We start from the raw sequence: 13,549 nt of genomic DNA, 5'->3' as shown, positions 1-13,549 counted from the left end.
CAGCAGGTTCGAGGGAGTTTAGAGGAGCATTAGGCCAGTGAGACTCAGCCTTGTTTAAGCAGACACACCATTTTTATATCACAGAAATATCCATAATGCATCCTGAAAAACGTTACTCCTCATTTTTAAAACTATTTCTGAACTGTTGCCAAGATCAGCTATTACACCCAGAGTTCTGTGTCAAACACCATCAGTAGCACCGCATTTGTCATGCATCTACTCACACATCTTTAAATGTTGAGGTAGCCCTGCCTAAACTGCAGCCAGCATGGCTTTTATTCAGTAATACGACACAAAAACCTGATGAAAAGAACCAAGTGTGTGAAAATAGTGTGCTCCATAAGGGGGTCTATTACCCCCATGCTGCTCCCTGGCTCGGGGCCTTCTGTGGGGGAAGATGCTGGCGCTGGGAGCTCCAGGGCCCTAGTCTGGAAGAGCAGAGGTTAGCCAGGTGTCGCATCCTCCAAACTGACACGGAACCAATGGAACCCCATACGTTACGCAGGGTTGGGGAGTAAGTCATTACCGTTACAAATAACAGTAACTGTAATCTGTTACGTTACCAAGCAAACATATTGTAATAATCAGATTACAGATACTTTTGAAAAACTAGATGATTACTTTGAGGATTACTTTTAAATTCAGAAAGAAAATCTTTGACACTTCTCTGTCTTCACAATGATATTCAAATCAGCATTGAAAAAAGGCGCAAATTTAAGTTTGTTCCACCTGAGCGAGTCTGACCACAAATCAGAGACCACTATGATGACACACCAAATGTGTTTGATGCATCGCGGGAAAAGAGCAGGAATAGGTTTGTGTAGGCTACTGTCCAAGCTATGTCTTCCAATGATATGACTGTTGTCGGCATCCAAAGATTATCCAACTTGAATAAACGCTTGGAGGTAAGGATGACAGTAGCGGTTTAGTCAACGGTGATACGGATGTCACTTATTATTATTGATCAATGCATGCCATTCCACAAGCGCAGCATTTATTATTCAACTCGAATCAATGAGCCCAATCAGTCCTTCATTACAACAAAATCATAGAGAGTAGAGAGCTGGCTAATATGTCCTTAGTGTTGGGGTTATGCTCAGGAAAAACAATGTGGCTAATCTGATAGACTTTGGTTTTTAATGTAAGGATATCATTTAATCGTATTATTATTATATGTAGTAGAAAGCGATGGGTTAGAAGAAGCCTACAGAACCAACCCATAAAGTAACATTTTACTTCCATATATGGCCAGCTATGTAAACTGTAACATTGATTTATCCTGAAATAGATGTCGTTCAATTGGTAACGTACATGTTTGTCTTCTTCTAATGCATTTTAAGCCTTCAGCTAATTCATCACAATTTATGGGCAGGGCGAGCGCAGGGGTGTATTCATTACTCAGATTCTGTTGTAAAATGATTTGTAATATTTAACAACAGAAACCGTTTAAACCAAAAGTTTTGCAACGAAAACTAGAGTTTTTATTGGACAAATTCAGTTCGGTCCCGCCATGTTTCGTTCCGTTTGCTTCCATTTGGTTCTTAACTTGTAAACGGTTTCCGTCGTAAGAGGTAATGAATACACCACAGTAGCGCGCTCTGGTTGTGTTTGATCAGTTAGTGCGCATCGGTTTGTTGTGAGTCATTCACGTTCATTGACGGAATGCTAAATAACTTCATCGCAATGATGAAAAAATATGCGAAGCGTATTGAATCAGGTAATGAAGGGACTTTCCCTGTTAATATTTTAGTTACATCGGGATTCAGTAGGGTTTTTGTTTTTTGCGACATAGTTTTCAACTTGATTTTTGAATGGTGTTCCCCAAACACTTTAGAAATGAAATTGTAGGCCTACAATCTCCAAGAGATTATTCCAAATCGGAAACGCTTTCCCCTCTTGTATTTTGGTAGCCTAGTTCGGCTATAGCAGTAGGCTACTCAACTCTATTATGAAATTGTGATGTATACTGATGCATATATTGACGTTTATTAATCCATTCATTATATGACTTAATTAATGTACAAGGCAACACCATTTGTCTGTGTTGATCTGTTGACTGACCACAACATGTCTTCTCTTTTCCAGCACTAAAGAGGTCGTTTGAGGTGGAGGAGTCTGACATCTCCATCAACCCCTCCCCTCTGTCCCGTAGGACCAACCTCCGCTCCTCCACCTCCAGCCAGCGAAGCTTCCACGAAGCCCGCAACTCTGACAACCCCTCCAGAACCTCGCCTTCTGACTCCAACCCTTGCTCCCCCAAAACCAGCCTGAGACGCATGGAGCTGTCCGGGGGAGTGGTAGGAGGCCGTGCCCTGGATACAGCCTCCACCCGCCGGACCGAGATCTCTATTGAGGTGTCATCCAAGCAGATTGACAGCTCGCCCAGCCCGGGTATCGCCCGCTTCGGCCTGAAGAGGCCTGAGGCCCAGAGTCTTGGTTCTCGAGCCGGAGCCGTCCCAGAGAGCTCCACCAGCTCCAGCTCGGCACACAGACGGGCAGAGATCTCACTCTCTCGGCCCCACGAGCCCCCCGGGGCACCCAGGAGGGGGGACTCCCAGCCTCCCTTAGCCACCCGGATCCCTGACCCCCCTCAGAGGAGGACCGACCCCACCATGGTCAGCCCTGTGGAGGGCTTTACTTCCAGGAGACCCGAGATGCCTGTCTTCCGACAGCCAGAGATGACAGCACCACCTCCGGTCAGGGTGGTGGAGAACAACAGCCACCCCCCAGTGCCCAGTGGCCCCCTGCCCAGCCTGGTGGAGCCCAGGAGCGAGAGGACACAGCCTCCGGTCAGCGAGACGCCCGTCGTCAGACCTATAGAGAGTAAGTCAATCTAATTCTATGTCTGACATATGCATTAGTCTCTAATGCTTGTTCATTTCACCTCTGTGCGCTCTCTGTCTGTGGACAGTATTTCACAACTGCTCTCTGCTGAGAGAGAATGTAGAGAAAGTTGTTTTTTAAAGTTCAGGGGTTGTTCCTTTGCTTTGATCAGAATCATTTGTGTTGTAGAATGTCAGTTACATTTGTTTTCAGTGTTCGCACCATTTCAAGACAGTTTAGATACACAAGCTGTCTTATTTGACATGTGAATAGTCACCTTTTACTCAGACAAAGTGCAGCCTGACTCTACAAGGCAACAGTGACAGTACCAGTACAGATGGTTTCTCATGAGCTCTTGCTGCTGTGCTGTCTGGATGTCTGACTGGGAATATAGGTCAGAGTAATGATGAGGATCCCAGCTGAGGCTCAGCAGTAAGAATGGGCTCAGCCAGCCAGCCAGCCAGTCAGCCAGCCAGCCAGCCAGTCAGCCAGCCAGCCAGTCAGCCAGTCAGCCAGTCAGCCAGCCAGCCAGTCAGCCAGTCAGTCAGCCAGCCAGCCAGCCAGTCAGCCAATCAGCCAGCCAGCCAGTCAGCCAGCCAGTCAGCCAGCCAGCCAGTCAGCCAGCCAAGTTGAATGTACTCTAACCATTACGTCAGGATCTTATAAAGGACTTAATGGAAGCAGACAGAGGTTGACATAGCAGTGAATTGTGAAACTGAACTATGTATGATGTGGTAACCACTCCGGTGTTAAGAATGCAGTAAAGTAGTGGTTGTGTTTCATAGTTGCTGGTCCATCCTTCAGCTGTGTCCTGTGTAAACATGCAGTAAAGTAGTGGTTGTGTTTCATAGTTGCTGGTCCATCCTTCAGCTGTTTCCTGTGTAAACATGCAGTAAAGTAGTGGTTGTGTTTCATAGTTGCTGGTCCATCCTTCAGCTGTGTCCTGTGTAAACATGCAGTAAAGTAGTGGTTGTGTTTCATAGTTGCTGGTCCATCCTTCAGCTGTGTCCTGTGTAAACATGCAGTAAAGTAGTGGTTGTGTTTCATAGTTGCTGGTCCATCCTTCAGCTGTGTCCTGTGTAAACATGCAGTAAAGTAGTGGTTGTGTTTCATAGTTGCTGGTCCATCCTTCAGCTGTGTCCTGTGTAAACATGCAGTAAAGTAGTGGTTGTGTTTCATAGTTGCTGGTCCATCCTTCAGCTGTGTCCTGTGTAAACATGCAGTAAAGTAGTGGTTGTGTTTCCTAGTTGCTGGTCCATCCTTCAGCTGTGTCCTGTGTAAACATGCAGTAAAGTAGTGGTTGTGTTTCATAGTTGCTGGTCCATCCTTCAGCTGTTTCCTGTGTAAACATGCAGTAAAGTAGTGGTTGTGTTTCATAGTTCCTGGTCCATCCTTCAGCTGTTTCCTGTGTAAACATGCAGTAAAGTAGTGGTTGTGTTTCATAGTTGCTGGTCCATCCTTCAGCTGTGTCCTGTGTAAACATGCAGTAAAGTAGTGGTTGTGTTTCATAGTTGCTGGTCCATCCTTCAGCTGTGTCCTGTGTAAACATGCAGTAAAGTAGTGGTTGTGTTTCATAGTTCCTGGTCCATCCTTCAGCTGTTTCCTGTGTAAACATGCAGTAAAGTAGTGGTTGTGTTTCATAGTTGCTGGTCCATCCTTCAGCTGTGTCCTGTGTAAACATGCAGTAAAGTAGTGGTTGTGTTTCATAGTTGCTGGTCCATCCTTCAGCTGTGTCCTGTGTAAAGCATGCAGTAAAGTAGTGGTTGTGTTTCATGCAGTAAAGTAGTGGTTGTGTTTCATAGTTGCTGGTCCATCCTTCAGCTGTGTCCTGTGTAAACATGCAGTAAAGTAGTGGTTGTGTTTCATAGTTGCTGGTCCATCCTTCAGCTGTGTCCTGTGTAAACATGCAGTAAAGTAGTGGTTGTGTTTCATAGTTGCTGGTCCATCCTTCAGCTGTTTCCTGTGTAAACATGCAGTAAAGTAGTGGTTGTGTTTCATAGTTCCTGGTCCATCCTTCAGCTGTTTCCTGTGTAAACATGCAGTAAAGTAGTGGTTGTGTTTCATAGTTGCTGGTCCATCCTTCAGCTGTGTCCTGTGTAAACATGCAGTAAAGTAGTGGTTGTGTTTCATAGTTGCTGGTCCATCCTTCAGCTGTGTCCTGTGTAAACATGCAGTAAAGTAGTGGTTGTGTTTCATAGTTGCTGGTCCATCCTTCAGCTGTGTCCTGTGTAAACATGCAGTAAAGTAGTGGTTGTGTTTCATAGTTGCTGGTCCATCCTTCAGCTGTTTCCTGTGTAAACATGCAGTAAAGTAGTGGTTGTGTTTCATAGTTGCTGGTCCATCCTTCAGCTGTGTCCTGTGTAAACATGCAGTAAAGTAGTGGTTGTGTTTCATAGTTGCTGGTCCATCCTTCAGCTGTGTCCTGTGTAAACATGCAGTAAAGTAGTGGTTGTGTTTCATAGTTGCTGGTCCATCCTTCAGCTGTTTCCTGTGTAAACATGCAGTAAAGTAGTGGTTGTGTTTCATAGTTCCTGGTCCATCCTTCAGCTGTTTCCTGTGTAAACATGCAGTAAAGTAGTGGTTGTGTTTCATAGTTGCTGGTCCATCCTTCAGCTGTGTCCTGTGTAAACATGCAGTAAAGTAGTGGTTGTGTTTCATAGTTGCTGGTCCATCCTTCAGCTGTGTCCTGTGTAAACATGCAGTAAAGTAGTGGTTGTGTTTCATAGTTCCTGGTCCATCCTTCAGCTGTTTCCTGTGTAAACATGCAGTAAAGTAGTGGTTGTGTTTCATAGTTGCTGGTCCATCCTTCAGCTGTGTCCTGTGTAAACATGCAGTAAAGTAGTGGTTGTGTTTCATAGTTGCTGGTCCATCCTTCAGCTGTGTCCTGTGTAAACATGCAGTAAAGTAGTGGTTGTGTTTCATAGTTGCTGGTCCATCCTTCAGCTGTGTCCTGTGTAAACATGCAGTAAAGTAGTGGTTGTGTTTCATAGTTGCTGGTCCATCCTTCAGCTGTTTCCTGTGTAAACATGCAGTAAAGTAGTGGTTGTGTTTCATAGTTGCTGGTCCATCCTTCAGCTGTGTCCTGTGTAAACATGCAGTAAAGTAGTGGTTGTGTTTCATAATTGCTGGTCCATCCTTCAGCTGTGTCCTGTGTAAACATGCAGTAAAGTAGTGGTTGTGTTTCATAGTTGCTGGTCCATCCTTCAGCTGTGTCCTGTGTAAACATGCAGTAAAGTAGTGGTTGTGTTTCATAGTTGCTGGTCCATCCTTCAGCTGTGTCCTGTGTAAACATGCAGTAAAGTAGTGGTTGTGTTTCATAGTTGCTGGTCCATCCTTCAGCTGTGTCCTGTGTAAACATGCAGTAAAGTAGTGGTTGTGTTTCATAGTTGCTGGTCCATCCTTCAGCTGTTTCCTGTGTAAACATGCAGTAAAGTAGTGGTTGTGTTTCATAGTTCCTGGTCCATCCTTCAGCTGTTTCCTGTGTAAACATGCAGTAAAGTAGTGGTTGTGTTTCATAGTTGCTGGTCCATCCTTCAGCTGTGTCCTGTGTAAACATGCAGTAAAGTAGTGGTTGTGTTTCATAGTTGCTGGTCCATCCTTCAGCTGTGTCCTGTGTAAACATGCAGTAAAGTAGTGGTTGTGTTTCATAGTTGCTGGTCCATCCTTCAGCTGTGTCCTGTGTAAACATGCAGTAAAGTAGTGGTTGTGTTTCATAGTTGCTGGTCCATCCTTCAGCTGTGTCCTGTGTAAACATGCAGTAAAGTAGTGGTTGTGTTTCATAGTTGCTGGTCCATCCTTCAGCTGTGTCCTGTGTAAACATGCAGTAAAGTAGTGGTTGTGTTTCATAGTTGCTGGTCCATCCTTCAGCTGTGTCCTGTGTAAACATGCAGTAAAGTAGTGGTTGTGTTTCATAGTTGCTGGTCCATCCTTCAGCTGTGTCCTGTGTAAACATGCAGTAAAGTAGTGGTTGTGTTTCATAGTTGCTGGTCCATCCTTCAGCTGTTTCCTGTGTAAACATGCAGTAAAGTAGTGGTTGTGTTTCATAGTTCCTGGTCCATCCTTCAGCTGTTTCCTGTGTAAACATGCAGTAAAGTAGTGGTTGTGTTTCATAGTTGCTGGTCCATCCTTCAGCTGTGTCCTGTGTAAACATGCAGTAAAGTAGTGGTTGTGTTTCATAGTTGCTGGTCCATCCTTCAGCTGTGTCCTGTGTAAACATGCAGTAAAGTAGTGGTTGTGTTTCATAGTTGCTGGTCCATCCTTCAGCTGTGTCCTGTGTAAACATGCAGTAAAGTAGTGGTTGTGTTTCATAGTTCCTGGTCCATCCTTCAGCTGTTTCCTGTGTAAACATGCAGTAAAGTAGTGGTTGTGTTTCATAGTTGCTGGTCCATCCTTCAGCTGTGTCCTGTGTAAACATGCAGTAAAGTAGTGGTTGTGTTTCATAGTTGCTGGTCCATCCTTCAGCTGTGTCCTGTGTAAACATGCAGTAAAGTAGTGGTTGTGTTTCATAGTTGCTGGTCCATCCTTCAGCTGTGTCCTGTGTAAACATGCAGTAAAGTAGTGGTTGTGTTTCATAGTTGCTGGTACATCCTTCAGCTGTGTCCTGTGTAAACATGCAGTAAAGTAGTGGTTGTGTTTCATAGTTGCTGGTACATCCTTCAGCTGTGTCCTGTGTAAACATGCAGTAAAGTAGTGGTTGTGTTTCATAGTTGCTGGTCCATCCTTCAGCTGTGTCCTGTGTAAACATGCAGTAAAGTAGTGGTTGTGTTTCATAGTTGCTGGTACATCCTTCAGCTGTGTCCTGTGTAAACATGCAGTAAAGTTCTTCCGTAAAGATGGATCATTCAAAACCAGAGAGATAGATAGCCTTCCTTTCCTCTGTCTAACCTGACCTAGCCTTGAGCTTTTGGGGGTTTGAACTAGAGATGAGTAATATGGACACATTTTTAGCACTTTAAATTGACTTAGGGCTGGGCGATATGGCCAAAATATCACATCACAGTATTTTTGACAGTATTTGAAGCTATTTTCGGTTTTTGAATAATACAATAAATATGCTTCATGAGTAATTCATGACACTAGGATGACAACACCTACATTATACGTGACTTCAATGGCTTTCTCCATTTATACTCCAAACAAAAATACTTTTTAGCATTTTCATCCATTTCTGCACTTTTTACTATAATTTCCCCACTGTGCCTCTAGTAGCAGATGGAGTAAACTATAAAAACACACATTATACGCATAGGAGTTGCATATCATCCTTAACAAACCAAACTGTTATAGAAGGTCAAGACACACAAACCGGTCGTGCATCATTCCCGGTGTGTATAGTAAAATACCTTATACCACCCAGCCCTAAATTGACTGAATCAATAGGATAATGCTACATTGAAAGGTACATTTATAACATGAATGTGAACCACTGCTCTTTTAAATGACTCTTTCAAGGTAGACTTTGAGATTTTGGCAATGAGATCCTTAATCTACTTCCCCAGAGTCCGGTGAATGCTGGATACCATTTTTATGTCTCTGCGTGTAGGTTGATGGAAGTTGCTAACGGGCACTAGCACAATTGCTAACTAGTGTTAGTGCAATGACTGGAAGTCTATGGGTATCTGCATTTTCTTGCAAACCTACCTCTAACTTATTTTATATTGGACACGGAGGCATAAAAATGGTATCCACAAATACATCTGACTCTGGGGAACTAGATACAATATACAATATACTAGATACAATATACTAGATACAATATACTAGATACAATCCCAAAGTATCCCTTTAAACTACTACTACTAGTTTGATGGTTGTAGCCATCAAATGTCCCATTACCAATCACCCATATTAAACAACTGATTTTATTTCAAACCTCACATTTCTCTAGCAAGGCCCTACGTTGTAGGTTATTTATCATAATGAACGATATCAGTGAAATGCCCACGAGAAGTGGTTGGTGTTAATCATTGTTGGTTTATCGTCCCAGCTCTAGTTTGAACTTTGAAGCACAGTGACTAATGGTGGAACTATGCTGTGGTGTGAAGGGTTGGGTGTGCGTCCCAAATGGCACCCTAATTCCCTATGAAGTGCACTAGTTTTGACGAGCCCTGTGGGCCAAGCTCAAAAGTAGTGCACAAATGAACATAGTAGGGTGTCACTTGTGACACAGCGATGGTTAGCAAAGCCTTGAGATAAAAGAAGATCATTCTGTGGTGCTTTTTCCTAAGTCATGTGTCATAATTGTATATTTTTCTGGAAAAGTACCTGTCATCCTACGGTGGCTATGAGGTGTCAGTAGGAACTATGACTCATGATTCAGGCATGCCAAACCTTCAGCCCATCTGTTTTAAAGATGAAAATGGCAATGAAGTGAATGTTATTTCGGCTTCCGATGTGCCTTTTCTCAAACCACCAGAAAACCACCACAAAAGCCTCAAAGGATGGGACTGTTTCAACTTGAAGGGTCAGGGAGGTATGAGTGAGGTCATGAGTGTATGAATACAGATGATGCAATGTTGACATTGTGGGGGCTTGAAGGCTTCCTATATGTAGGCCTACCTCTCTCATTAAAGGTCTAAGTAGCCTTGACTTATTCCTGTCTCCTCGTGGGAGAGGTCTTAGAGGTCTTAGTTTATTGTGGGGGAAGTTTAAAGGGCCGATTCACCACTTTTTAATCTCATTCGTTATCTCCAGCACATACTGTACCGGTGTGTTATGGTAATGAATATGAGGTTCAAAAGTGTTGATGTGCCCCTTTAAGTGTGATGTCAGACTTGGCGTTGACCTGATGACCTCGTACCCCATTCTGAAGTATAACTTGTTATAATGAACAGACCCTGGTGATGCCATAGTAACTCCATCCACTATGAACCCTTGCTGTACTGATGATGAAAGTAAAGTTACAAAAACAGAATTCAGAATATTAGATACATTTGGTGGTGTTATTGTGAGGCAGTATGGTGGTGTTATTGTGAGGCCCCTATGAGGCAGAATGGTGGTGTTATTGTGAGGCCTCTATGAAGCAGTATGGTGGTGTTATTGTGAAGCTCCTGTGAGGCAGAATGGTGGTGTTATTGTGAGGCCCCTATGAGGCGGTGTGGTGGTGTTATTGTGAGGCCCCTATGAGGCAGTATGGTGGTGTTATTGTGAGGCCCCTATGAGGCAGTGTGGTGGTGTTATTGTGAGGCAGTATGGTGGTGTTATTGTGAGGCCCCTATGAGGCAGAATGGTGGTGTTATTGTGAAGCTCCTGTGTGGCAGTATGGTGGTGTTATTGTGAGGCAGTATGGTGGTGTTATTGTGAGGCCCCTATGAGGCAGTATGGTGGTGTTATTGTGAGGCCCCTATGAGGCAGTGTGCTGATGTTATTGTGAGGCCCCTATGAGGCAGTATGGTGGTGTTATTGTGAGGCCCCTGTGAGGCAGTATGGTTGTGTTATTGTGAAGCTCCTGTGAGGCAGTATGGTGGCGTTATTGTGAAGCTCCTGTGAGGCAGTATGGTGGCGTTATTGTGAAGCTCCTGTGAGGCAGTATGGTGGCGTTATTGTGAAGCTCCTGTGAGGCAGTATGGTGGTGTTATATTGAAGCTCCTGTGAGGCAGTATGGTGGTGTTATTGTGTGGCCCCAATGAGGCAGTGTGGTGGTGTTATTGTGAGGCAGTATGTTGGTGTTATTGTGAGGCCCCTATGAGGCAGTATGGTGGTGTTATTGTGAGGCAGTATGGTGGTGTTATTGTGAGGCAGTATGGTGGTGTTATTGTGAAGCTCCTGTGAGGCAGTGTGGTGGTGTTATTGTGAAGCTCCTGTGAGCCAGTGTGGTGGTGTTATTGTGAGCCAGTGTGGTGGTGTTATTGTGAGGCAGTATGGTGGTGTTATTGTGAGGCCCCTGTGAGGCAGTATGGTGGTGTTATTGTGAGGCCCCTGTGAGGCAGTATGGTGGTGTTATTGTGAAGCCCCTGTGAGGCAGTATGGTGGTGTTATTGTGAAGCCCCTGTGAGGCAGTATGGTGGTGTTATTGTGAGGCCCCTATGAGGCAGTATGGTGGTGTTATTGTGAGGCAGTATGGTGGTGTTATTGTGAGGCAGTATGGTGGTGTTATTGTGAAGCTCCTGTGAGGCAGTATGTTGGTGTTATTGTGAGGCCCCTATGAGGCAGTATGGTGGTGTTATTGTGAGGCAGTGTGGTGGTGTTATTGTGAGCTCCTGTGAGCAGTGTGGTGGTGTTATTGTGAGCCAGTATGGTGGTGTTATTGTGAGGCCCCTGTGAGGCAGTATGGTGGTGTTATTGTGAAGCTCCTGTGAGGCAGTATGGTGGTGTTATTGTGAAGCTCCTGTGAGGCAGTGTGGTGGTGTTATTGTGAGGCCCCTATGAGGCAGTATGGTGGTGTTATTGTGAGGCAGTATGGTGGTGTTATTGTGAAGCTCCTGTGAGCCAGTGTGGTGGTGTTATTGTGAGCCAGTGTGGTGGTGTTATTGTGAGGCCCCTATGAGGCAGTGTGGTGGTGTTATTGTGAGGCCCCTATGAGGCAGTGTGGTGGTGTTATTGTGAAGCTCCTGTGAGGCAGTATGGTGGTGTTATTGTGAAGCTCCTGTGAGGCAGTGTGGTGGTGTTATTGTGAGCCAGTGTGGTGGTGTTATTTTGAAGCCCTGAGGCAGTAGCCAGTGTGGTGGTGTTATTGTGAGCCCCTAGTGGCAGTGGTGGTGTTATTGTGAGGCAGTATGGTGGTGTTATTATTGTGAGGCCCCTGAGGCAGTGGTGGTGTTATTGTGAGGCCCCTATGAGGCTGTATGGTGGTGTTATTGTGAGGCCCCTATGAGGCAGTATGGTGGTGTTGGTGGTGTTATTGTGAGGCCCCTATGAGAAGCAGTGGCAGTGTGGTGGTGTTATTGTGAGGCCCCTGTGAGGCAGTATGGTGGTGTTATTGTGAGGCCCCTACGAGGCAGTGTGGTGGTGTTATTGTGAGGCCCCTATGAGGCAGTGTGGTGGTGTTATTGTGAAGCTCCTGTGAGGCAGTATGGTGGTGTTATTGTGAATCTCCTGTGAGGCAGTATGGTGGTGTTATTGTGAAGCTCCTGTGAGGCAGTATGAGGCAGTATGGTGGTGTTATTGTGTGGCCCCAATGAGGCAGTGTGGTGGTGTTATTGTGAGGCAGTATGGTGGTGTTATTGTGAGGCAGTATGGTGGTGTTATTGTGAGGCCCTATGGTGGTGTTATTGTGAGGCAGTATGGTGGTGTTATTGTGAGGCAGTATGGTGGTGTTATTGTGAGGCAGTATGGTGGTGTTATTGTGAAGCTCCTGGTGGTGTTATTGTGAGGCAGTGTGGTGGTGTTATTGTGAAGCCCTGTGAGGCAGTGTGGTGGTGTTATTGTGAAGCTCCTGTGAGCCAGTGTGGTGGTGTTATTGTGAGCCAGTGTGGTGGTGTTATTGTGAGGCAGTATGGTGGTGTTATTGTGAGGCCCCTGTGAGGCAGTATGGTGGTGTTATTGTGAGGCCCCTGTGAGGCAGTATGGTGGTGTTATTGTGAAGCCCCTGTGAGGCAGTATGGTGGTGTTATTGTGAAGCCCCTGTGAGGCAGTGTGGTGGTGTTATTGTGAAGCTCCTGTGAGGCAGTATGGTGGCGTTATTGTGAAGCTCCTGTGAGGCAGTATGGTGGTGTTATTGTGAAGCTCCTGTGAGGCAGTATGGTGGTGTTATTGTGAAGCTCCTGTGAGGCAGTGTGGTGGTGTTATTGTGAGGCCCCTATGAGGCAGTATGGTGGTGTTATTGTGAGGCAGTATGGTGGTGTTATTGTGAAGCTCCTGTGAGCCAGTGTGGTGGTGTTATTGTGAGCCAGTGTGGTGATGTTATTGTGAGGCCCCTATGAGGCAGTGTGGTGGTGTTATTGTGAGGCCCCTATGAGGCAGTGTGGTGGTGTTATTGTGAAGCTCCTGTGAGGCAGTATGGTGGTGTTATTGTGAAGCTCCTGTGAGGCAGTGTGGTGGTGTTATTGTGAGCCAGTGTGGTGGTGTTATTTTGAAGCTCCTGTGAGCCAGTGTGGTGGTGTTATTGTGAGCCAGTGTGGTGGTGTTATTGTGAGGCAGTATGGTGGTGTTATTGTGAGGCCCCTGTGAGGCTGTATGGTGGTGTTATTGTGAGGCCCCTATGAGGCAGTATGGTGGTGTTATTGTGAGGCCCCTATGAGACAGTGTGGTGGTGTTATTGTGAGGCCCCTACGAGGCAGTATGGTGGTGTTATTGTGAGGCCCCTACGAGGCAGTGTGGTGGTGTTATTGTGAGGCCCCTATGAGGCAGTGTGGTGGTGTTATTGTGAAGCTCCTGTGAGGCAGTATGGTGGTGTTATTGTGAATCTCCTGTGAGGCAGTATGGTGGTGTTATTGTGAAGCTCCTGTGAGGCAGTATGGTGGTGTTATTGTGAAGCTCCTGTGAGGCAGTGTGGTGGTGTTATTGTGAGGCAGTGTGGTGGTGTTATTGTGAGGCCCCTATGAGGCAGTATGGTGGTGTTATTATGAGGCAGTGTGGTGGTGTTATTGTGAGGCGGTATGGTGGTGTTATTGTGAGGCCCCTATGAGGCAGTATGGTGGTGTTATTGTGAGGCAGTATGGTGGTGTTATTGTGAGGCAGTATGGTGGTGTTATTGTGAGGCAGTATGGTGGTGTTATTGTGAGGCCCCTATGAGGCAGTGTGGTGGTGTTATTGTGAGGCAGTGTGGTGGTGTTATTGTGAGGCCCCT

At 45.6% G+C, this 13,549-nt stretch overlaps 1 protein-coding gene across 1 annotated transcript in view; it reads left to right on the top strand.

The window, feature by feature from the left end:
- LOC124023824 (septin-9-like) overlaps window positions 1-13,549 on the top strand; it is a 101,118-nt gene that overhangs the window by 39,875 nt on the left and 47,694 nt on the right. The window contains exon 2 of the mRNA XM_046338030.1: window positions 2,086-2,823. Coding sequence (XP_046193986.1) covers window positions 2,086-2,823 — 738 coding nt within the window. The remainder of the gene's footprint in view (window positions 1-2,085; window positions 2,824-13,549) is intronic.

Source organism: Oncorhynchus gorbuscha, unplaced genomic scaffold (genome assembly GCF_021184085.1).
Source record: "Oncorhynchus gorbuscha isolate QuinsamMale2020 ecotype Even-year unplaced genomic scaffold, OgorEven_v1.0 Un_scaffold_1690, whole genome shotgun sequence".
NCBI classification, from domain to species: domain Eukaryota; kingdom Metazoa; phylum Chordata; class Actinopteri; order Salmoniformes; family Salmonidae; genus Oncorhynchus; species Oncorhynchus gorbuscha.
This window is presented reverse-complemented; position numbering and strand designations above follow the sequence as displayed.